General features: G+C 33.1%; 1 protein-coding gene and 1 long non-coding RNA gene across 2 annotated transcripts; both read right to left on the reverse strand.

Moving 5' to 3' along the window:
- Positions 1-4,588: 4,588 nt before the first annotated feature.
- Positions 4,589-5,901, reverse strand: LOC112703945 (MLP-like protein 43). The gene is made up of 2 exons (XM_025755555.3): positions 5,588-5,901; positions 4,589-5,118 (listed from the first exon to the last, which is right to left on the reverse strand). The coding sequence occupies exons 1-2, from the start codon at positions 5,772-5,774 to the stop codon at positions 4,847-4,849; spliced, it is 459 nt and encodes a 152-aa protein (XP_025611340.1). The 5' UTR covers positions 5,775-5,901; the 3' UTR covers positions 4,589-4,846.
- A 15,508-nt stretch (positions 5,902-21,409) lies between these two features.
- Positions 21,410-22,738, reverse strand: LOC112703946 (uncharacterized). Its single transcript, XR_011863606.1, has 2 exons — positions 22,414-22,738; positions 21,410-21,935 (listed from the first exon to the last, which is right to left on the reverse strand). It is a non-coding gene; the product is annotated as an uncharacterized lncRNA (long non-coding RNA).
- Between the last annotated feature and the right edge of the window lie 882 nt (positions 22,739-23,620).

Here is a 23,620-nt window from a genome sequence, read left to right on the forward strand (position 1 = left end):
TTGTTTCTGTGATTACCCTGGTTTATCTGATTACCCAGTGCCTCGGCTGTCGCCTGCATAGCCGCAGCCATATTTCCCAGGGCAGTCATGAAGTCTACTGGATCATTCCCTGCCGGGCTAGGAGTAACGGTGCCTATCCTACCTCTACCTCGCCCGCGACCGCGTCCGTGAGTCGACATCTGGTCCCTTCACACACCAAACAAGTGATATTAAGTTGATCAGTCTCAATATCGCAAGTCTAATGCTTCAAGTTCCAAATGCATGCTCATGAATGTTTATGCCACATATATCAATCAGATATCCTAATAGCACATACACACACCCAGAGTATGCCCAGAAGCATAATAAGTCCATCCCTCAGGCTCTACAGGAACGAACTGCTCTGATACCATAATGTAACGCCCTACCACACAGAGCCTTACGCTTAAGTCGTAAATCAGAGGTGGCGAGGTATTACGACTTCTAAAAGAAATAAAATACATACTTATAGTAGTATAAAGAAGATAATAGACTAGGAGCCTTGAAAAATGGGTAAAACAAAATCGCAAAATGAAAAGCGCCACGCTCCGGAAACGGAACAACTTGCGTGTGAGTCAAACTATAACTATCAAACGTAAGATAATAAAAGTATGAATAGAAAGCTAAAGGTACAAAATAACAAGCTCCTCACTCAGTCTGCGAAGTCAAGGCTGGCCGGAGAGTATTTACATATATATATACATATCCAAAACCCAAAATGTACATAAACAAAACCATGCCTCTCCATAAACCTCTAGGAGGATCAAAAAGAATAAGTTATGCGGAGAGAAAGCTAAGTACGTGTATATACATCACTACACACCAAAATAACCCAGTAACCACTTCGCTTTAGGTGTCCAGACGCCTAATGAGATACCTTTCGACATGCATCTGAAAAACAACAATATAGTATGGAATGAGAACCGGAGGTTCTCAGTATGGTAAAGGTGCCCGCATAGTTAATATAAAAGGCCCCGGGAGAGCCAGAGGCATTCCTATAACTCCGACACTCAGAATCATTCTTAAGGAAAATAAACTAAACCAAAAGTTAGGTAAGCTATCTAAGGTATTCTAGTTCTGAATCTAACTTTAACTTAATACTTCACTTTCTGACTCCTCCAATCCTCTGAGACATTGGTGGAACAACCCTCTCTCCTCACACTTTCGTCAAGAGAAATTTCTAAGAAAACATACACATACAGTTCAAACAAGGAAAACACAGATAGAGAAGCATTTACAGCAAGTAGAACAAGTAGCGGATAAGCAGAATTAAACGGTTAAGCAAACCAAAACAATGCACACTCAAGCAAACAAACAAATGCATATGATGTATGCTTGTCCTATGGTTGATGAGTCTCATCTGTCGGTTATACAGCCAACCCGACAAGTCCTGGTAGTTAACCATTGGACAGTCCCTCTGTGCGCGCATCCCTAAGCTCAATAATATTCCATGGAGTCAAACTCCAAGCTCGAATATAATATTCCATGGAGTCACACTCCAAGCTCAATAATATAGTATTCCATGGAGTTAAACTCCAAGCTCAAATAATATTCGATATTCATATTTATATGCATGCCCATGGGGGAATCCGGGGAATTAAAGTGCCCGGTCACATCTTGCGACAGAGGGTCAACAAATAGTCTCAAATACACAAGCCACATAATAATCTCTTTCCCTTTTAAAATATTACCTCAAATCAAAACTCCAATTCTTAAAGAAATTTTGGCAATATCTCCTCTAAGACTAAATTTCTGCCACCCTTCAAAGGTCCCAACTATCAAACCAAACACCTCTCAGTCACTCAAATTATTTCCAGTAACAAATTATTTCATAATCAAACAAATACCAATATTAAATCTTTTTCCAAACCGACCAACTTCAACAGTAAATTATTGACAACAGCTAAACCTCACATTTTATATCATATACACAATCCATCAATTATTCATTCATTTCACTCCTATCTTAAGGTCTTCTAGCCTATGTTTTCACGTGACATTAAACATTAACTACGAGAAACCAAAACCATACCTTCGTACGGAATCAAAATATTCAAAGTTCCGGAGAAGCTTTCTGACTGAGCTATCGAAGAAGAAAATGTCCAGAATCGTCTATGTCTCCTAAAACTCTCGTTGGCCAAACCCAAAGGAAAGAGAAGTTACATCACTGTCAACTTCCACTAATAAAAAAATGGTGTCAACATGTAGAAGAAAAGATTACGAATACTCTTATCGAATTAGATTTTTTATTGGAGTTACGAATTTCAAGAAATTGAAGCCGAAAGTTCAGAAGGATTTATGTACGTTCTTTCTCAGTCTTTTCTCTCCGTTTTCTTTCTTTTCTTTCCTCTCGCATACGTTATATATATATATGTATGATTAATACAAATATGCCGCCTTAGCTTTATATATATTATATATACACTTTGTGAAAGAAAATTATAGTAATAGATTATACTTATACTAGAAGAAAGCTAAGAATGAATTATAATAGCATAATATTATATTACAAAACTTAATATTATATGTATATGTATACATAACGATAATGATAATATATATACACACACACGTAACCTAATGCAAAGTATAAACAACCTTTTATTTTCTATGCTTTATAGTTAATAATAGTAATAATGATACTAGCAATAGTAATGATGGTCATGTAATAATAATAATAAACGTAATAATAGTAATAATAATAGTAATGCAATGAATGTAATATATATATAAACTTATAATCCAATTTAATACTTACGCCAATTATATATAATAATAATAATAATAATAATAATAATAATAATAATAATAATAATAATAATAATATGGATTTGATTAAATTTAAATTATTATAAAATTAATTTAATTATTAATAATAAAAAAAATTTCTAAAAATAAAAAATTCTAATTTTATAAAATAAATTATAACTTATTTATATTTATATTTCTAAAACTAAAGGTCGTTACACAAAAATACAAGGTGCATTTTTTTAAAAGCCAACTAAAAATAAATTTAAAAAAATTTAAAAAGCCAAAACGTAAGCTACGTTTATTTTATTTTAAAATTAAAAAATATTTAATAAATATAAAACATAAATCACGTTTTGTCTTTGATCCATAGTAGTGTAATATTTTGCATTCCTTCCATTTCATGGTGATACACATGGCTTCTTTCTATAAGCAAAAAAATCAGCCCAATAGAAAGAAGTCATGTGTATCACCATAAAATGAAAGGAATGCAAAATATTGCACTGTTATTCATCAGCTGAAACTCAACTTTGTTCTCAAAGATTTGGAGAAATTACATTTCTTTCTTGGTGTATAAATGACAAAGACAACAGATAAAGGTAAGAAAGCAGGGCTGAAAAGTTGCAAACCTTACAAAACTCCTTTGTCATCTACTTTGAAACTCACTACAAATGGAGGTATTGCCTTTGATAATCCCTCTTTGTATAGAAGTGTGGTTGGTAGATTGCAATATCTTCCCATGACCAAGCTTAAAATTGCATACTAAGTTAATAGAGTATGCCAATTTATACAGTCACCATCAGAAGATCACTAGAAGGTGGTGAAGTGAATCCTCCAATACCTAAGTGGTATCCTTCGTCATGGTTTACATCTGAAGAAAGGGAAGAATTTGCCTATCCTTGCCTATTGTGATTCAGATTAAAAAAGTGACCCTGACAACTGAAAGTCTACTAGTGGTACATGTGTCTTCCTTGGTCTCAATTCAGTTTCGTGGTCCTCTAAGAAACAAAGTGTTGTAGCGTGCTCTAGTACCGAGGCAAAATATCGATCCATGGCATTGGCAGTGGCTAATGTGATCTAGATAAGAAACCTGCTGGATGAGCTACAACGTCCCTTAAGTACAACTCCCTAGCTCTTTTGCGACAATCAAAGTGATGTGTTGTTAGCTGCTGACCCAATTCTTCATTCGAAATCAAAGCACTTTGAGCTAAATCTCCATTTGTCAAGGACTATGAAAAAAATGCACCATTTGAATCAACCATATACCAGGCTTATCTCAAGTTGCAGATGTTCTTACTAAAGTCGTTCCTTTCTCACCGTTTCTTGACTGCAGAGCCAAACTCAAGGTTGCAGCCTCACCAATCTCGAATTTGAGGGGGAATGACAATGTATATGAGTCTACAGTAGCTAATATAGACGAGAGTTTAGCTTATACTAATTAAAACATGAGATAGTTGTTAAGTTTGTTATATTTAGTCAGCACCAGTTAGTTATACTCAGTTGCTTTATATAGTAATAGTGTAATTGTATTGTGTAAGCTGGTTTAACAACAGTTTATCATTTTTTTACATTTTCTCTCTTTTCTGAACTCTTTATCAAATTTAAGACCGATATCTTTTAGAGTTATTATTTCTGGATATAATAACAATTAAACCGCTGAAATAACACAAAACAATTATTGTTTAAAAAAAAATTTGACGTTTGGAAATTTTTTAAAATGATAAAAATTATTAGAAGTAAAAGTGTCTAAAATCTAAAATTATTTAAAAGCCAATTTGAGTGTAATATAAAACCACCTAACACAAAAGGCACACATGAATAATGGATAAAAATATCCTTTTAGTATACATAACTTGGTACACTCAACAAGAAACCATTAACATACATGAAATAAGTTAATTATTCCATTCCAACAAAGGATGAATTAACAGATGATGAAGCAAATATTAATGCATATCCATGATTGCACCACTGCGTTACTTAGATAAACACACTTAACCTCAAACCAAACACAACATAAATTATTATTTATAGATATAGATGTTATACTTTTTTTCCTTTAATTATAATGGTTGGATAGCTATGCCTTGTGAAGATGATCACCAACTTCTATAGTAACCTTCTCTAAAAGTTCCAAGTAGCCGTATGGAGTTTTAACATCCTCATTGATCTTTTCATATTCAATAGTCCATTTAACACTAGCACTTTCATTGTTTGTCTCAGTCACTTGAACATTGCTCTTAAAGAGTTTGTAGTTTTGACCGATATCTCCATCAAAGATGCTGAATTGAATCAACTTCTTCTCTTCATCGATGGCTTCAATTTTCTCTTTACATGTAATTACTTTATTATCTATTATTTTACACAATAATTAATTAATTAAGATAAATAACCAAAGATAAAGAGATATCTTACTTCAAAAAATAAGATTATAACCAAAGCTTTATCATTTTAAGAAATTATTATTAATTATTTGTAAAAAAATTTTGATTATTTTAAATTGTAAAAGATTTTATAAAATTATATTGACTCTCTAAATATCAAAATATTAATAACATAATCAATATTTTCATACAAATTTTAGTAATTTTACCATATAAAAATATTGTCTTTATGTAATCTGAAAAAAAAAATCATCTTAGGAATCACTTTTTAAATAAACTAAATTAAACTAGATATAAATAATCTCACATAATTAATTATATACAAAATTATTAGAAAGACGAATTTCATTAATCTTTTAGCTTTTCTAAATGAATCTCTCATTTACAATTAAAATAATGCAAATATAATTTCTATTAATGAAATAAAGCTTAATTACCTACTAGACAAGTCCAATTTTTGACCGAATCAGTGCAGTGCCAGTCATCACCTTCGTGCAAGTTGGCTCCATGCACTCCTTCACAAATGTTTTGGATATTGTGGAGTTCCTTTGCCAAAATTTGGAAGAACTTTGAACCTGGTACTTGGATCACAACTTCAACACTAATTTTACCAGATATTGCCATGTTTCAAGAAAAGCAAATAATTAATATGAAGCAAGAGATAATGTAGAGATAGAGATCACTAGGAATGAGAGGTTGTAAAACAAGTTCAAGCCTTGTGGAGATTATATAGAAAAAGACTATATTGCCATATCAATTATTGATTGAAGAAAGATTTTTAACTATTCGTAATTATTTATGTGCATCTATTTTAGATTTATTAAAATGAGTTGTGATTCATAAATCAATTCAGTTTGTCTGTAAAAATTAAGGGTGATCATGGGTCGGGTAAAATCGGGTTTGATGTGATCTATATCTGACCCGAAATATATATTGGGTCTATTTGTTAGACTCGAATTCCATCCTAGACCCTATAAAACTTCCACACTTTCGGGTCACGATTATACCGAGTAAAAACTGGGTAAAAACCAGGTCATTAACATTACATTACCTTGATATCTCCTTGTAAGCTAGCATGTGAAAGTGTTGAGTTAAGAAATTAACTAAATAAATTAAGTGATGACAAACATTATTTTTAGGCAAAATAAATAATTAATGTTGATTAATTATAATTACATGTTACTAATTACTTATAAATTGTTGTAGGCCAAAATATGAATTACAGCCCAAATGGAATGAAAATTAAAATAACCAACCTGGTGGGCTGAAAAGCAAAAACAGAAGCCCAAAAGAAACAAAGCCAAAGAAATTAAAACGGGCCAAGCAAATCATATTCATACCCAAGCCCGAATTAAGTTCAGGAAGCTTTTTCCCTCTCACTTGCTTTCACAAACTCAACGTTACTTTCCTCTCTGATCATGTCAAATCACAAGGTTTAGAAAAGTAAGAAAGAGAAAGAGAGAGAGCTTCTTCCATAAGCCTTTCACCGAAGAAGAGAGAAAGAGAAAGATTAAGCTAGAAAGGCAAATATCAAATCATCCAGATCAAACCAAATCTAGCTTTGATTAAAGGTAACCCATTTCCTCTTGCATGCATCAAATCTTCATCTCTTCTTCCCAACACTCTGCTCTATCCAAAATGGGATACAAGAGAAAGAGGATTTCTGTTCTTCTATGCTGTGTATCTACGGTCTTAAACAAGACTTGGGGACCAAGTTGGTTTTCAAGGGCTCAGATCAAGTTGACAATGAGAAGATTTCTATGGTTGCTGCATTATGGCTTTCGGTCAAGATAAGGAAGTCAGAAGGAAAGTTTCTAACCTGAAGATTAAGGAGAAAAAGTAAATTTGTGGGTTGGTGAAGATCAAAGCTCAAGGTGTTGACCTTGGAAGAAGAACCCAACAACATGCAAGGAGATAAAAGCAGCTTGATGTTCATTCAGAAAACAAGAAGAGAAAACCAGAGTTTGTGAGTTGTGTTCTATAAAGTTCCTATACTTGGATAATGCTCTCTTTCAAAGAAGCATTCGGCCAACACTGAAGAACTGTATCTGAGGTTTGCAAATCTGGTTTTGCACATAGCAAAGAGGCTGCTGATGAAGTCAATCTCCTTCATGTTTTACTGATTGTAATGTACTTTTCTATGTTTATCTTTCTGTAATTTCTTGTGAGAAAAGGCATTGTGAGAAAGCTCAAGTAAAAGCCATGAGTGGAAAAAGGTTGAGTGATACCCTTGAGAGAAAAGTCTAGAGTTATTTTCTGATTTCTTTAGGTTGGTTAAGTGTCTTGTATCTTGTATTTGTTTGGTATCCATTTCTTAGTTGGGTTAGCACTAAGAGTAAATAGTTAGGAGTTAGCATAGCCAATGATAAGTTAGGTTAGAACTTGAGTGTGAAATTGGTGTATGTAATACTGTTAACTATAGTGAAATTCTTCCATAGTTGTGGAGGAGATTGGATGTAGGTTGCATAGCACAATGCAACCAAACCAGGATACATGCTGGTATTAGCTTTTATCTTCTCTGCTGAGTTCTATTTTCTGATATTCATGAGACAAAAATAAATTGTCTCATAAATTTCCGCTGTTGAGTTCAAACAGAACCTGAATTAAAAATTTGTTTTAAAAGGGTTACAAAAGCAATTAAAAAGAAGGCATAGATTCAACCCTCTTCTCTAAGCCTACCACAACCTTCAATTGGTATCAGGAGCTAAGGTCTCAAGAATCAAGCTTAACCGCTTGGAGCAAAGATCCAATGGCGAACAACTTGGGCACAACCACAGTTGCCTATACCCTCACTGAAGGCCAGTCAAACAACCGGCCACCTTTCTTCAACGGAAAGAACTACTCCTACTGGAAAGAAAGGATAAGGATTTTCATTCAATCCATTGACTACAACATATAGAAGATTGTCGTGAGCGGTCCAAAGATCCCAACAAAAACAAGTGCTGATGGAGTGGTGACTCCAAAAGAAGAAGCTGAATGGAATGAGGATGACAAGAAGAAGATAGAGCTGAATGCTAAAGCAATCAACCTTTTTCACTGTGCTATTAGCTTTGAAGAGTACCGGAAGGTGTCTAGATGCAAGACAGCCAAAGAAATCTGGGAAAAACTCCAGGTTACACATAAAGGCACCAAACAAGTAAAAGAAATGAGGATTGATATGCTGCGAAAAGAGTATGAGATGCTTAGCATGAAGGATGGAGAAAGCATTGATGAAGCGTTTGAGAGATTCTCAATCATAATCAACAACCTTGATGCTATGGGTACAAACTATGCAGAACAAACCTTGGTGAGAAAACTCCTTAGAAGCCTCACAAAAGAATGAGAAAACACTGCCACTGTCCTAACCGAGAGTAACAACATAAGTCCCATAACCTATGATGAGCTGAGAGAAAAACTCCTTGCCTATGAAGCCACACACAGAAACACAGACTCAAAGAAAAAGGGAATAGCCCTCAAGTCACAAATAGAACCGAAAGAGAGTGAGTCTAGTGATGGTATTTCAGATGACGAGCTTTTGTTTTTTGCTAGGAGATTTAGAAGAATGATGAAGAACAAGGGCAAATACAAAGGTTCAAGTTCAAAAGAGCACAAGATCGACTTGAGCAAAGTGACGTGCCATCACTGCAAGGAGGCTGGACACTTCAAGCTAAACTGTCCAAAGTTTAAAAAGGAGGACAAAGGAAAGAAGAAAAAGAAGAGAGTACTCATGGCAGCTTGGGGGGATCTTGAAAATGACTCAAATGAAGAAGAAGAATCTGAAGGAGATGACAAAGACTGCTTCATGGCTAGAAACAATAATCTTGATGAGATTTGCCTAGCATCTAAGAACAAAAAGGACATGTGGTACATGGATAGTGGATGTTCAAGGCACATGATTGGAAGGTCAACCTACTTCATCAAACTAAACAAGTATGATGGAGGTTTTGTGACCTTTGGAGATGATGGTAAAGGTAAAATCATTGCTGTTGGAAAAGTAGGTAATGAGCAATCAACTTTCATTGATAAGGTACTTTTGGTATGTGGTTTGAAACACAATCTTTTGAGTATAAGTCAGCTGTGTGATTTAGGATATTTAGTGACTTTCAAAAGATCTGAATGTTGTGTTGTGAATGAAAAGACAAATGAAGTAATGTTTGTTGCCAAGCGTTTTAATAATATGTATGGACTTACTCTTGATGAACTAAAGGATCAAAATGTAGCTTGTCTTCACTCTAAAGAATCTGAAAAGTGGTTATGGCACAAAAGATTGGGGCATGCAAGTATGTTTCAAATAAACAAACTTGTAAAGAAAGAATTAGTAAGAGGTCTTCCGTTGATAAAGTTTGACAAAGACATCACTTGTGATGCTTGCCAAATGGGAAAACAAAAAAAAAGTTTTTTTAAACCAAAGGAAGACATCTCTACTAAAAGACCACTTGAGTTGCTACACATTGATTTATTTGGTCCAACAAGAACTCAAAGCCTAGGTGGTAAACATTATGGTTTAGTAATTGTGGATGACTATACTAGGTTTGGTTGGGTTTTATTTCTTGCACACAAAAATGAAGCCTTTTCGGCCTTTGAACCTTTTTGCAAGAAAATTCAAAATGAAAAGGATTTAAAAATCTCTTCTATATGAAGTGATCATGGAACTGAATTTGAAAATAAGTTATTTGAATCCTTTTGTGAGGAATTTGGAATATCTCACAACTTCTCTTGTCCAAGGACACCACAACAAAATAGTGTGGTGGAAAGGAGAAATAGAAGCATACAAGAGATGACAAGAGCTATGCTTTGTGAGAGCAATGTTCCAAAATTTCTTTGGGCTGAAGCGGTTAACACGGCTTGCCACATTTTGAATAGAACAATCATAAAAAATTTTTTGAAGAAAATCCCTTATGAACTTTGGAAAGGCTATCCACCAAACTTAGACTACTTACACATCTTTGGATGCAAGTGTTTTGTTTTAAATAACAAGGATAATTTGGGTAAATTTGATCCAAAGGCTTATGAGTGTTTGTTTGTAGGATATTTCACAATTAATAAAGCATATAGGATTTATCATCAAGATGCTAGAATTATTGAGGAGTCCATACATGTTATATTTTGTGATACTAACTTGGTACAAAGCATTTTGGAAGATTGTGATACAGGAAATCAAGCTCAAAAGGAAGTTGAAACTGTGCAAAATCAAGAGAAAGGACATTCTGGTCAAAATGAACCAGAAACTGCAACTGCTGAAAATTCGAGAGACAATTCCATTGTCTCATGAATCTGAAGGAAATCCTGAAGCCAACAGCACCCAGAATCCTTTGGTATCTCAATCTGTATCCAAGTCCACCAGACCTCGTGAATGGAGATTCTTGAAGAATTATCCTAAGGAATTTGTCATTGGGGACGTCTCTCATGGAGTGCAAACAAGGTCTTCCACTAGAAAGGCAAATGAAGGATCAAACATTGCCCTTCTTTCACAAATTGAGTCTCAAAACATCAAGGAAGCACTCAGTGACCCTTCTTGGGTTAAAGCTATAGAGGATGAGCTTCTTGAGTTTGAAAAGAACCAAGTATGGACTTTGGTTCCAAGGCCAAGTGGAAAGAAAGTGACCAGCACCAAGTGAATTTTTCGGAACAAGTTGGGAGAAGATGGTAGCATTGCAAGAAACAAGGCAAGGCTAGTGGCACAAGGATACGACCAAAAAGAAGAAATAGACTTTGATGAATCCTTTGCCCCTGTTGCCCGAATGGAAGCCATAAGACTTCTCTTAGCTTATGCTGCACATTGTGGTTTTAAATTATATCAAATGGATGTGAAATGTGCATTTTTAAATGGAGTGATAGATAGAGAAGTGTATGTGGAGCAGCCTCCTGGTTTTGAAAATAAAGAGCATTTTGACTATGTTTTCAAATTATCTAAAGCTCTCTATGGTTTAAGACAAGCTCCTAGAGCTTGGTATGAGAGACTTAGCTCTTTTCTTTTGAAAAATGGTCTTCAAAGAGGCACCACCGACACAACTCTATTTATCAAGAATTCTAATGATTCTTTTATTCTAGTCCAAATATATGTTGATGACATTATTTTTGGATCAGCGAATGAATTCCTTTGTTCTGAATTTGGAAAACTCATGACAAGTGAATTTGACATGAGTATGATGGGTGAACTTAATTTCTTTCTTGGGCTACAAATTAAACAAACTGAAAATGTTATTTTCATTCATTAAGAGAAGTATGCCAAGGAATTAGTTAAGAAATTTGGTATGGAAAATGCCAAACCCATGGGAACCCCCATGCATCCTAATTCTAAATTAGATAAAGGAGAAACTGAGAAAGATGTAGATGAGACTAGGTATAGAGGAATGATTGGTTCTCTTATGTACTTAACATCCTCTAGACCCGACATTGTGCAAAGTGTTGGATTGTGTTCTAGGTTCCAATCCAAATCTAAAGAGTCACATCTTTCAGCAATTAAAAGGATCATTAGATATGTTCATGGAACATCCAATCTTGGTCTTTGGTATCCTAAGATTGATGATTTTTCTATAGTTGGTTATTATGATGCAGATTTTGCTGGTGATAGAGTTGATAGAATGAGCACTTCAGGCATATGTTGTTTTCTTGGGAAGTCCTTAAATGTTTAGTCAAGTAAGAAGCAACCAACAGTGGCCTTATCCACTGCAGAGGCTGAGTATATAGCTGCTTCTTCTTGTTGTTCTCAGCTTTTATGGTTAAAAACACAGCTTGCTGATTACAAATTAAATGCTGAAAATATTTCCTTAATGTGTGATAATATGAGTGCCATCAATATTTCTAAAAATCCAGTTTTGCACTCTAGGACTAAGCATATTGAAGTGAAATTTCACTCAATAAGAGAACATGTCCAAAAAGGGGATATTAGTATTCAATTTGTTAAATCTGAGGAGCAATTAGCAGATATTTTCATAAAACTATTAGCTGAGGATAGATTCTGCATGCTTAGGACTTGTCTAGAAATTTTGAGTTATGATTCCTTATTTGAAAAATGCTGATGTAGTTGCTGGAGCTTTTTGTCTCATAAACATGTATGAGACAATTCTGGGCAGGTGATGAACGTTCTCTTCAATTCAGAGTGTTCTAGGCTTGTTTTAAATGAAAGATAATCTGGGCCAACCTCAAAATCAGATCTAGAGTGGTCCAATGTGTTTCCTTAAATCCAACTATCTCTGGGCCCATATATGAATGTTACATTTTTTTGATTGATGGGCTGTGTGTTTATTTTTTGAAATAACTTTTCATTTAATGTTTATAATCTAAAAAGATTTTTCAGTTTAATTTTTTGGTTTTTCAAAATTTAAACTTCATTTCCTATTTTATTTTCAAATCAAATCAAATCTTTATTTTATGAGGTCAGGTCTTTTCATGTCATTTCAAAAGGTGATGCAGTTGCATGATTTTGGAAATCCACTTTTGGGTACGGTTACCAACACTCCCTCTCTTCCCTCCATAACTTCTCCTCAAACCCTTCGGTTTCTTCCCTCTCACTCCAATGTCTCTCTTCCATCAAAAGCCTAAATCTAACCAAAATGGGGAAGAAAGTTATTGCTAAAAGAGCACCACGTGAGAAAATCCATAAACTTCCAGGATATCCTAGACCATCAACTCGTTCTCAAGACACCACTTTTACTCCATCACCTTCTCCTCCTACCTCTCCGCCTCGCACTACTCCCATGGCACGGACCAAGACTACGCCAAGGTACCCTGCCCCTGCCAAGCCGACACCACCACCGAAAGCCATAACTTCCAAGCCAGGCTCCTCAAAACCTAGTTCTGCAAAGCCTAGCTCCTCCAAGGGAAAACGTCCGGCGACTGAAGAACCAATTCCCGAACCAACACAAACCAAATCCAGGTCGGTTCCAGTGCGTTCACAAAGAGGTAACCCTCATCGCCCTCTCAAATCTGTTAGAGAACCAGACATTGATCCTTTTGCTCACAAATCACACTTCATGACATCTCACTCAGACTATAACCCCATTTTTTCAAATCTGCCATGAACCATGACTTTTATGAGGGAGTTATTCAGTATCGTAATCTATGTCCTCTTTTCTTACTGATTTACCTAATTTGAAAATGAAAGGTTTTCCTTTTGTTGAAAATTTGGAATTTTTAGACTGGAATCACCTTTTCAAAATCAAAAAACCTGTATATCCTCAGTTAGTCAAAGAATTTTATGCAAACATGACTTATCATGAAGGAAGTGTGTATTCTTATGTTAAGGGCAGAGACATTATCTTGAATAATGAAACTATCAGTGATTCCTTGAAGTACACTAATGTTAGGCCGTGTGCTTATACATCTGTGAAGTGGGATGAAGGTGTTGGTATCTCTTACCATAATGCTCTGGCTCACATTTGTGAACATGTTTCCTTAATTGATGGCATCACACCCACTCACAAAGCCCTAGGATATGAACGTGCTCAGTTGCATCGTATTGTCAACCACATCTTAATTCCTCAAAGCGGTTCATATCAAAGGGTTTCTTACACAGACACACTTATTTTATATGCCCTAATCACTAAAACAGCAATCTCTTTTGCCTATTTGATGGCTAGATACATGTTTGATTCTGTTAGAAGTGTGAAAGATAAAGCACTACCTTATGGCATATTTTTGACTTGCATATTTGAGACTTTTGGTGTTGACCTGTCAAATGAGGATTATGAAAATAAACATTCATACCTAAAAGGGGGTGGTTCAGTGAAACAGTAAAAAGGACCAACTCGATCTGAGAGAGTGGTTCTAGATGATGATGATGAAGAGTACATCCCAGATGACTCTCCTTCTCCTTCCACTGAGGGTACTTTCATTTCTACTGGGAAGAAATTCGCTTTACCGAATGTGGTCAAGGATGTCGCTCAAGAGTTTGTTTCCCAATCAAATCACATGATTGCCATAAGCAAGGAACAAAGGAAGCTAGCAAGCAATCATGAGAACTTCCTAAAGAAATCAAGGGATAGGGTGGCTGTGCTCATGACCTTCATCGATAATCTTCAAAATAATGAAGACATTGCCACTGATGTTGAGGAGGAAGATGTTTCGGAGGGAAATAGTTCTGATGCCTAAGATTTGTCTCATAAAAACTGCTACAGCTACTCTCCTTTTGTCTCATGAACTCTGTTTTATTTTGATACTGTTTGGTATACTTTTGTTGTCTTGGATGACTGTAATAACTCTAGATACTGCTGCACTTTTGGTTATTTAGTTAGTTTTTTGAACTGTGATCTAACTCTTTTCTGCAGGATACAAGGCATTGCCTCTGTTGATAATGCTTATTATCCTCTCTTGATGACAAAAGGGGGAGTAAAAGCAATATGATGTGATGTGTGTCCTTAGAAATTTTTTGGCATTACTGCAGCTATTAGTATTTCTTTTGGGATTTTTGTCTGACTGTTGCATTAATTTTAAGATCACATGTTGAATCTTTTGGCTGCTAATATTAGCTGGATGTTGGGCTAATAATGAGATGTTGCTTGTGTGATATTCTTTAAACAAAATTATTGTGCATAGCTCAATATATCATTCTCTTTGAGTACTATGCAAAACAGGAACAAAGAGGAAAGCTTAAATCCAGGGGGAGCTAATCTTGAAAAGGAAAGGGGGAGCAACATAAGAGCAAATGAGAAAAATCAAAGGGAGTTTCTAAACCTTACACAAATTCATGTCCTTTTGATTATTGCTTAAATTATGTTTGTCATCAAGAGGGAGATTGTTGAGTTAAGAAATTAACTAAATAAATTAAGTGATGACAAACATTATTTTTGGGCAAAATAAATAATTAATGTTGATTAATTATAATTACATGTTACTAATTACTTATAAATTATTACAGGCCAAAATATGAATTACAGCCCAAATGGAATGAAAATTAAAATAACCAACCTGGTGGGCTGAAAAGCAAAAACAGAAGCCCAAAAGAAACAAAGCCAAAGAAATTAAAACGGGCCAAGCAAATCATATTCATACCCAAGCCCGAATTGAGTTCAGCAAGCTTTTTCCCTCTCACTTGCTTTCACAAACTCAACGTTACTTTCCTCTCTGATCATGTCAAATCACAAGGTTCAGAAAAGTAAGAAAGAGAAAGAGAGAGAGCTTCTTCCATAAGCCTTTCACCGAAGAAGAGAGAAAGAGAAAGATTAAGCTAGAAAGGCAAATATCAAATCATCCAGATCAAACCAAATCTAGCTTTGATTAAAGGTAACCCATTTTCTCTTGCATGCATCAAATCTTCATCTCTTCTTCCCAACACTCTGTTCTATCCGAAATGGGATACAAGAGAAAGAGAATTTCTGTTCTTCTCTGCTGTGTATCTACGGTCTTAAACAAGACTTGGGGACCAAGTTAGTTTTCAAGGGCTTAGATCAAGTTGACAATGGGAAGATTTCTATTGTTGCTGCATTATGGCTTTCGGTCATGATAAGGAAGTCAGAAGGAAAGTTTCTAATCTAAAGATTAAGGAGAAAAAGTAAATCTGTGGGTTGGTGAAGATCAAAGCTCAAGGTGTTGACCTTGGAAGAAGAACGCAGTAACATGCAAGGAGATAAAAGCAGCTTGATGTTCATTCAAAAAACAAGGAGAGAAAGCCAGAGTTTATGAGTTGTGTTCTGTAAAGTTTCTATACTTGGATAATGCTCTCTTTCAAAGAAGCATTCAGCCAACACTGAAGAACTATATCTGAGGTTTGCAAATCTGGTTTTGCACATAGCAAAGAGGCTGCTGATGAAGTCAATCTCCTTCATGTTTTACTGGTTGTAATGTACTTTTCTATGTTTATCTTTCTGTAATTTCTTGTGAGAAAAGGCATTGTGAGAAAGCTCAAGTAAAAGCCATGAGTGGAAAAAGGCTGAGTGATACACTTGAGAGAAAAGCCAAGGGTTATTTTCTGATTTCTTTAGGTTAGTTAAGTGTCTTGTATCTTGTACCTGTTTGGTATCCCTTTCTTAGTTGGGTTAGCACTAAGAGTAAATAGTTAGGAGTTAGCATAGCCAATGACAAGTTAGGTTAGAACTTGAGTGTGAAATTGGTGTATGTAATACTATTAACTATAGTGAAATTCTTCCATAGTTGTGGAGGAGACTGGATGTAGGTTGTATAGCACAAGGCAACCGAACCAGGATACATGCTGGTATTAGCTTTTATCTTCTCTGCTGAGTTCTGTTTTCTGATATTCATGAGACAAAAATAAATTGTCTCATAAATTTTCGCTGCTGAGTTCAAACAGAACCTGAATTAAAAATTTGTTTTAAAAGGGTTACAAAAGCAATTAAAAGGAAGGCATAGATTCAACCCCCCCTTCTCTAAGCCTACCACAACCTTCAGAAAGTATCCAAATTTCCAATACTTCAATTATTATTTGACATGGTAAAAATTACTTAGAAAAATATAATAACAAGAACCAACCGTTCTCTAAAATTAAAGCATAGCTATAATCAATGCTAATATTGTCTGATAACACCAAATTTTTAAATCAATACAAATAACATAATATTATTATGCCATTAGTCTAAAGTCTTATGCACTTTATAACTTATTGTCATATAATGACTAATAACACAAAATATTAAAGTTTACAATACTTAAATTCCACATAAAAATAGTCATTATCCATCACTAATAACACAAAATATTAATTGTGTATGATGACCGGGCCACCGGGCCGAATTCGGATGACCCGAGCTATGGTCCGGATCCGACCCGAAATAATGACCGGGTCTATTTTTGAGATCCTTATCCAACTCTAAATCCGATGAAATCACACGCTGCACCAAATTAATCCTTAAAATGTTCGGGGTCAGGTCGGATCTTCGGATCAGGTCGAATCATGTATACCCTAGTAAAAACAGATAATGAGTCAAGCTAGCTAGTAAAATTATATCTTATTTAAAAGTGGGTTAATTTAATTTTGTTCAAATAACTAATAAATTAAAGAAGTTCAAATCGAGTAAGTACAAGTTAGCTCATCTATCTATTTTTTGTTTGCTATATTAAGTTTAAGGAATTTATATTATGCACTTTGTTATAGATTTATTAACTACTTTTTAGATAATTTATTATCAAAGTATATGAGCGTATGATATTTTTTATTTGTATGATATTAAGCGAAAAAATTGCTAAAATTATGTAGTAATTTTAAAAAAAAAAAGAAAAAAAAGTAACACAAATGAATGTTCTTAACATACTCACTAATATAACCCTTTTCACAAAATGATTTTCTGTTTTAAACCAGCTTAATCTTAACAAGCTAAGTGTTCTTAACACACCCATTAATAAGACTCTATCCATATAAACACATGAATTCAATGAAATATTCAGAAGTCAGAACAGAAAATGAGATTTAGCAATTGAATGCTGCTTCCCCACCCCTATCTGATCTACAAAAATATGATTGAAGACTTTCTTACGATGCAGAGTCAAAAACAAATAAAATCACGCGTGCTGGCCATATTGCGATTTCAATTATTGAATAGATATCATAGAAAGATGGTAAATATTTGATGCAACTCTCAAGAAGAGCTTCATTTAATGGAGCTGTCAAACATATTTAAAAAATTACTCCATTTTATTTTATTGTATTTTCAGTGAATAACAATAGTTTTTAAAATCAGTTTTAAATCCCAAATTCAATTAAATTATTTAGTTGCACGAAATTACTTTCTGTGAAGTACGACATTAAAAATATAGACATTTTTTGCCTTTGTTTTTGTCCAAATTAAATAACCAACGATTTCTTTTGCTTATTTTTATGATTTTGTGAATGCAACAATATTAAAATGTCTCAGTTTCTTTGATTATACCCAAAATATGAGAACCATCACCCCACTTTTTTGTCTAACATGGTTTCCACTCTAATAACAGTGGTCAGTAGCAATATTACACCGATGTAAAAGAATTCGATAAATTAAGATGAGGAGTGCTAGGGGACAGCAGATTTTGTGAGTTGTAGCCATCAATTAGCCATCAATAGTGTATTTAATGGTGTGAGATTTCATCTAATGGTGGAGAATCATTCATTTTTATTTTGCTGACTAAGTGCTGATCAGATTTTAACAAATCTGCTGGTCCCATAGACTTCTCCAATTAAGATAGATACTTTACTTTTATTATGTATCTTCTTATTTTTCTTTAATTTCTTTGCACACATAAGGAGTTTCTAATTTTTCCTCTCTATACATGATTCTATTGATTTTTATGTTAAATTTAAAAAATAAAAAATAATTTTGTTTTCCCTTCTGCTAATTTTTATGTGTATATAAGTTTTGATTTGATTTTATGAATGATTTTTGTTTTCTTTTTCTTCTAAGGAAAAAAAAATTCTTTATTCATGGTTGTTCTTTTGATTTCAAATACTAATACTTTTTATTTTTTAAAAAATAATATTTTATGACGTGTTTAATTTGATTTAATTCCTTTTGCATGTGAGGAACTATATATTTTTATTTCAGGTATTATATATTTTAATTTGCAATTTACATTTTGTATTTAACTAGATGCTTTTGCATAATGTCTTGTTTCCATTACTATTTACTATTTAGCATTCATTTGCTCCAATCTGTGTTGGTTTTTTTTTTTTATAGACTTATGTCTCGATTGAAGATATATGGGCCATTGATTTGTTATGGTCATAGGTATACACGAAGAGGCGCTCTTTTGATTGGACTCTCATATTGATTTGTCCGTGATAAGGGACCGTAATCAAATGCGGCGAGATATGATTAGTAAACGAATTCCATGATGGTTAATAAAAATTTAGTATACAAAAACCTGTTCGACAAAGTTAATTCCATAGTATTTGGAAACTACTAAAAAAAATAAATTAATACATATTTTTAAGTTTTTAGCATAAACATAAAAAATATCTGAACAGTGATACCATATTGCACAACTCTGTTGTTAAACCAGCCTTTAATTCGCATCATATTATCTGTTGCATTTGCCAACTCTTGAACTATAAAACAATTTGATATCAACAATGCTTTTATTCATGGTGACTTGGCTAAGGATGTTTACATGCACCTGCCAAGAAGGTATGAACAAGGTGATGCCACCATAGTTTGTAAGCTGACCAAGACTCTATATGGCCTGAAATAATAAGCTTTCCGAGCTTGGTATGTGAAGCTGATCGGAGCTTTCAAACGTTTAGGCTTTATCCCACTAAATCCGATACTTCACTCTTCACAAAGATTACAATCCAATTCAGACTTTATGTTCTTGTCTACGTCAATGACATCATCTTAATTGGTGATTCGAGCTCAGATATTGATCAAGTTATTCATCAGTCGAAACTCAACTTTGCTCTCAAAGATTTGGGGAAATTACATTTTTTTATTGGTGTGGAAGTGACAAAGACAACAGATGGAGGTTTAAATCTAACTATTCAAGATATTCTAAAGAAAGAAGGCTGAAAAGCTGCAAACTTTGCAAAACTCCCTTGTCATCTACTCTGAAACTCATTGCAAATGGAGGTATTGCCTTTAATAATCCCTCTTTGTATAAAAGTGTGGTTGATAGCTAGCAATATCTCACCATGACCAGACATAAAATTGCATACTCAGTTAATAGAGTGTGCCAATTTATACAGTCATCATCAGAAGATCATCACTAGAAGATGGTGAAGCGAATCCTTCAATATCTAAGTGAAATCCTTCATCATGGTTTACATTTGAAGAAAGGATAGAATTTGCTTATCTTTACCTATAGTGATTCAGATTAGAGAAGTGACCTTGACGACCAAAAGTCTACTAGTGGTACCTGTGTCTTCTTTGGTCTCAATCCAGTTTCGTGGTCCTCTAAGCATGAACTAAGGCAAAGTATCGATTCGTGGCATTGGCAGTGGCTAATATGATTTGGATAAGGAACCTGTTCGCTGAGCTACAATGTCCCTTAAATACAACTCCCTAGCTAGCTTTTTTGTGACAATCAAAGTGATGTGTTGTTAGCTGCTGACCCAATTCTACATTCGAAATCAAAACACTTTGAACTAAATCTCTATTTTATCAGGGACTATGCAAAAACATGCACCATTCGAGTCAATCATATATTAGACTCAACTCAAGTTGCGGATGTTTTTACTAAAGTCGTTCCTTCCTTATCGCTTCTTGACTGCAGAGCCAAACTCAAGGTCGCAGCCTCACCAACCTTGAGTTTGAGGGGAAATAACAGTGTTTATGAGTTCACAGTAGCTAATATAGATGAAAGTGTAGCTTATACTAATTAGAGCATGAGATGGTTGTTAAATTTAATTAATTTGTTATGTTTAGTCAGCACTAGTTAATTATACTTAGTTGCTGTATATAATAATAGTGTAATTGTATTGTGTAAGCTGGTTCAATAATAGTGTATCATTCTCTCTTATTTACTTTCTCCTTTCTTCTTTGAATTCTCTATCAGATTTAAGACTGATATCTTTTAGACAGGGACGGACATACGGGTGAGTGGAGGCTTAACCCCAACTTTTAAAAAAAAAATTAATAGTAATAAGTTATTAAGTACGATTTAATATTTTAAAAAATTCATTTAATATTTAATCTAATATAAATAAAAGTCCAGTCTAACATAAATATTAATGATTTCTAATATCTAAAAAGTAAGTAATAATATTAAAAAAATATGAAAAGATATTATTACTAATATTTTTTAATTAAATAAAAATTTTCAAATTTCATAAAGTGAATTTTTTTATTTTTTGTGAGTGTCCTTTTTGATTCATTTGGTATTAATTCTCTTTGTTTTAACCATTGCAACCGAGAGATCTTTTTCAGTTATGAATATTGTGAAAAATAACTCAGAAACAAAATAAAAGATGAATTTCTTGCTAATTGTCTTTTAATTATATTTAAAAAAATTGCTGAAAATTTGACACAGATTCTATTATCGATTAATTTTATGATACGAAAAATCAACCACTTCGCTAATATAAAGTATATACATATTTTTGTACTTTAAAATATATTCTCTATCAGTATATTTTTGTAATACATTTTACATTATATAATTTTTTACATAATTTTTTAATATTATATATATTATTAGTCCCATGATAATATTTCTAAATCTGTCTTTACTCTTAGAATAATTATTTTTGGATATAATAGCAGTTAAACCATTAAAATAACACACACAAAAATTGACGTTTGGAGATTTTTTAAAATGATAAAAATTTATTAGAAGTCAAAGTGTTTAAAATCTAAAATTATTGAAAACCAATTTGAGTGTAATATAAAACCACCTAACACAAAAGGCACACATGAATAATGGATAAAAATATCTTTTTAGTATACATAACTTGGTACACTCAACAAGAAACCATTAACATTACATGAAATAAGTTAATTCCATTCCAATAAAGGATGAATTAACAGATGATGAAGCAACTGTTAATGCATATCTTATGATTGCACCACTGCGTTATTTAGATAAACACACTTAACCTCAAGCCAAACACAACATAAATTATTATTCATAGATATAGATGATATACTTTTTTCCTTTAATTATAATGGTTGGAGAGCTATGCCTTGTGAAGATGGTCACCAACTTCTATAGTACTCTTCTCTAAAAATTCCAAGAAGCCGTATGGAGTTTTAACATCCTCATTGATCTTCTCGTATTCAATAGTCCATTTAACATTAGCACTCTCATTGTTTGTCTCAGTCACTTGAACATTGCTCTTAAAGAGTTTGTAGTTTTGACCGATATCTCTATCAAAGATGCTGTATTTAATCAACTTCTTCTCTTCATCGATGTCTTCAATTTTTTCTTTGAATGTAATTACCTTACCATCTATTATTTTACATAATAAATTAATTAATTAAGATAAATAACCAAAGATAAGAGAGATATCTTACTTCAAAAAAATAAGATTATAACCAAAGCCGTATCATTTTAAGTTAAAAAAAATATTATTAATTATTTATAAGAAAATTTTAATTACTTTAAATTGTAAAAGATTTTATAAAAGTATATTGATTCTCTAAATATCAAAATATTAATAACATAATCAATATTTTCATACAAATTTTAGTAATTTTACCATATAAAAATATTATCTTCATGTAATCTGAAAAAAAGACTCATCTTAGGAATCTCTTTTTAACTAAACTAAATTAAACTAGATATAAATAATCTCACATAATTAATTATATAAAAAATTATTAGAAAGACGAATTTCATCAATCTTTTAGCTTTTCTAGATGAATCTCTCATCTACAATTAAAATAATGCAAATATAATTTCTATTAATGAAACAAAGCTTAATTACCTACTAGACAAGTCCAATTTTTGACCGAATCAGTGCAATGCCAATCATCACCTTGGTGCAAGTTGCCTCCATGCACTCTTTCACAAATGTTTTGGACAGTGTGGAATTCCTTTGCCAAAATGTGGAAGAACTTTGAAACTGGTACTTGGATCACAACTTCAACACTAATTTTACCAGATATTGCCATGTTTCAAGAAAACCAAATAATTAATATGAAGCAATTAAGAGATAATGTAGAGATAGAGATCACTAGATCTAGAATGAGAGGTTGTAAAACAAGTTCAAGTCTTATGGAGACTTATATAGAAAAAGACTATATTGCCATAAAGATTTTTAGCTATACGTAATTATTTATGTACATCTATTTTAAATCCCTTAAAACGAGTAGTGACTCATAAATTGAATCAATTCGCTTATAAAAACGAGTGAATCAAGTTAATAAAATCATGTCTTATTTAAAAGTTGATCAATTTAGTTTAATCTGAATAACTATAACGAGTTAAATAAATTTAAATTGAGTACGTACGAGTTAGCTTATTTATCCATTTTTTTGTTGTATGTTTGGTATATAAAGTTTAAAGAGTTTATATTATGCACTATTTTGTTATAAATTTATTAACTAATTTTTTAGACTTTAGATACTATGAAAATATGAACGTGAAATATTTTTTATTTGTATGGATATATGAAAAATTACTAAAATTATGTAAATTTTTTTTAAAAAAAAGTGAGACAAACGAATGTTCTTAACATAGTCACTAACCCTTTTTCATAAAATGATTTTCTGTTAAACCATATTAATCTTAACAAGCTAAGTATTCTTAACACACCCATTAATAAGACTCTATCCGAATAAACACATGAATTCAATGAAATATTGAGAACAGAAGATGAGATTTGGCACTTGAATGCTGCTCCGCCCCACCCCTATCTACAAAAATATGATTGAAGGCCTTCTTACGATGCAGAATCTAAAACATATAAAATCACGTGTGCTGGTCCCAATTATTGAATAAAAAATGTTACGTGTCTTTTAAAATTCAGCCTTTAATCAATCTTTTAATTTAAATAATATTATTTAATTAAATTTAAATTAAAATATATTTTTAGTCAGGATAATCAAAATCGTGTTTCAACTCGTAAAAACGTATAATTTCATGTTTTTGTATCCTCTTTTCGTATTGGTTTTGCTTCTCGTCTAGAATTC

Source organism: Arachis hypogaea, chromosome 7 (genome assembly GCF_003086295.3).
Source record: "Arachis hypogaea cultivar Tifrunner chromosome 7, arahy.Tifrunner.gnm2.J5K5, whole genome shotgun sequence".
Classification (NCBI taxonomy): domain Eukaryota; kingdom Viridiplantae; phylum Streptophyta; class Magnoliopsida; order Fabales; family Fabaceae; genus Arachis; species Arachis hypogaea.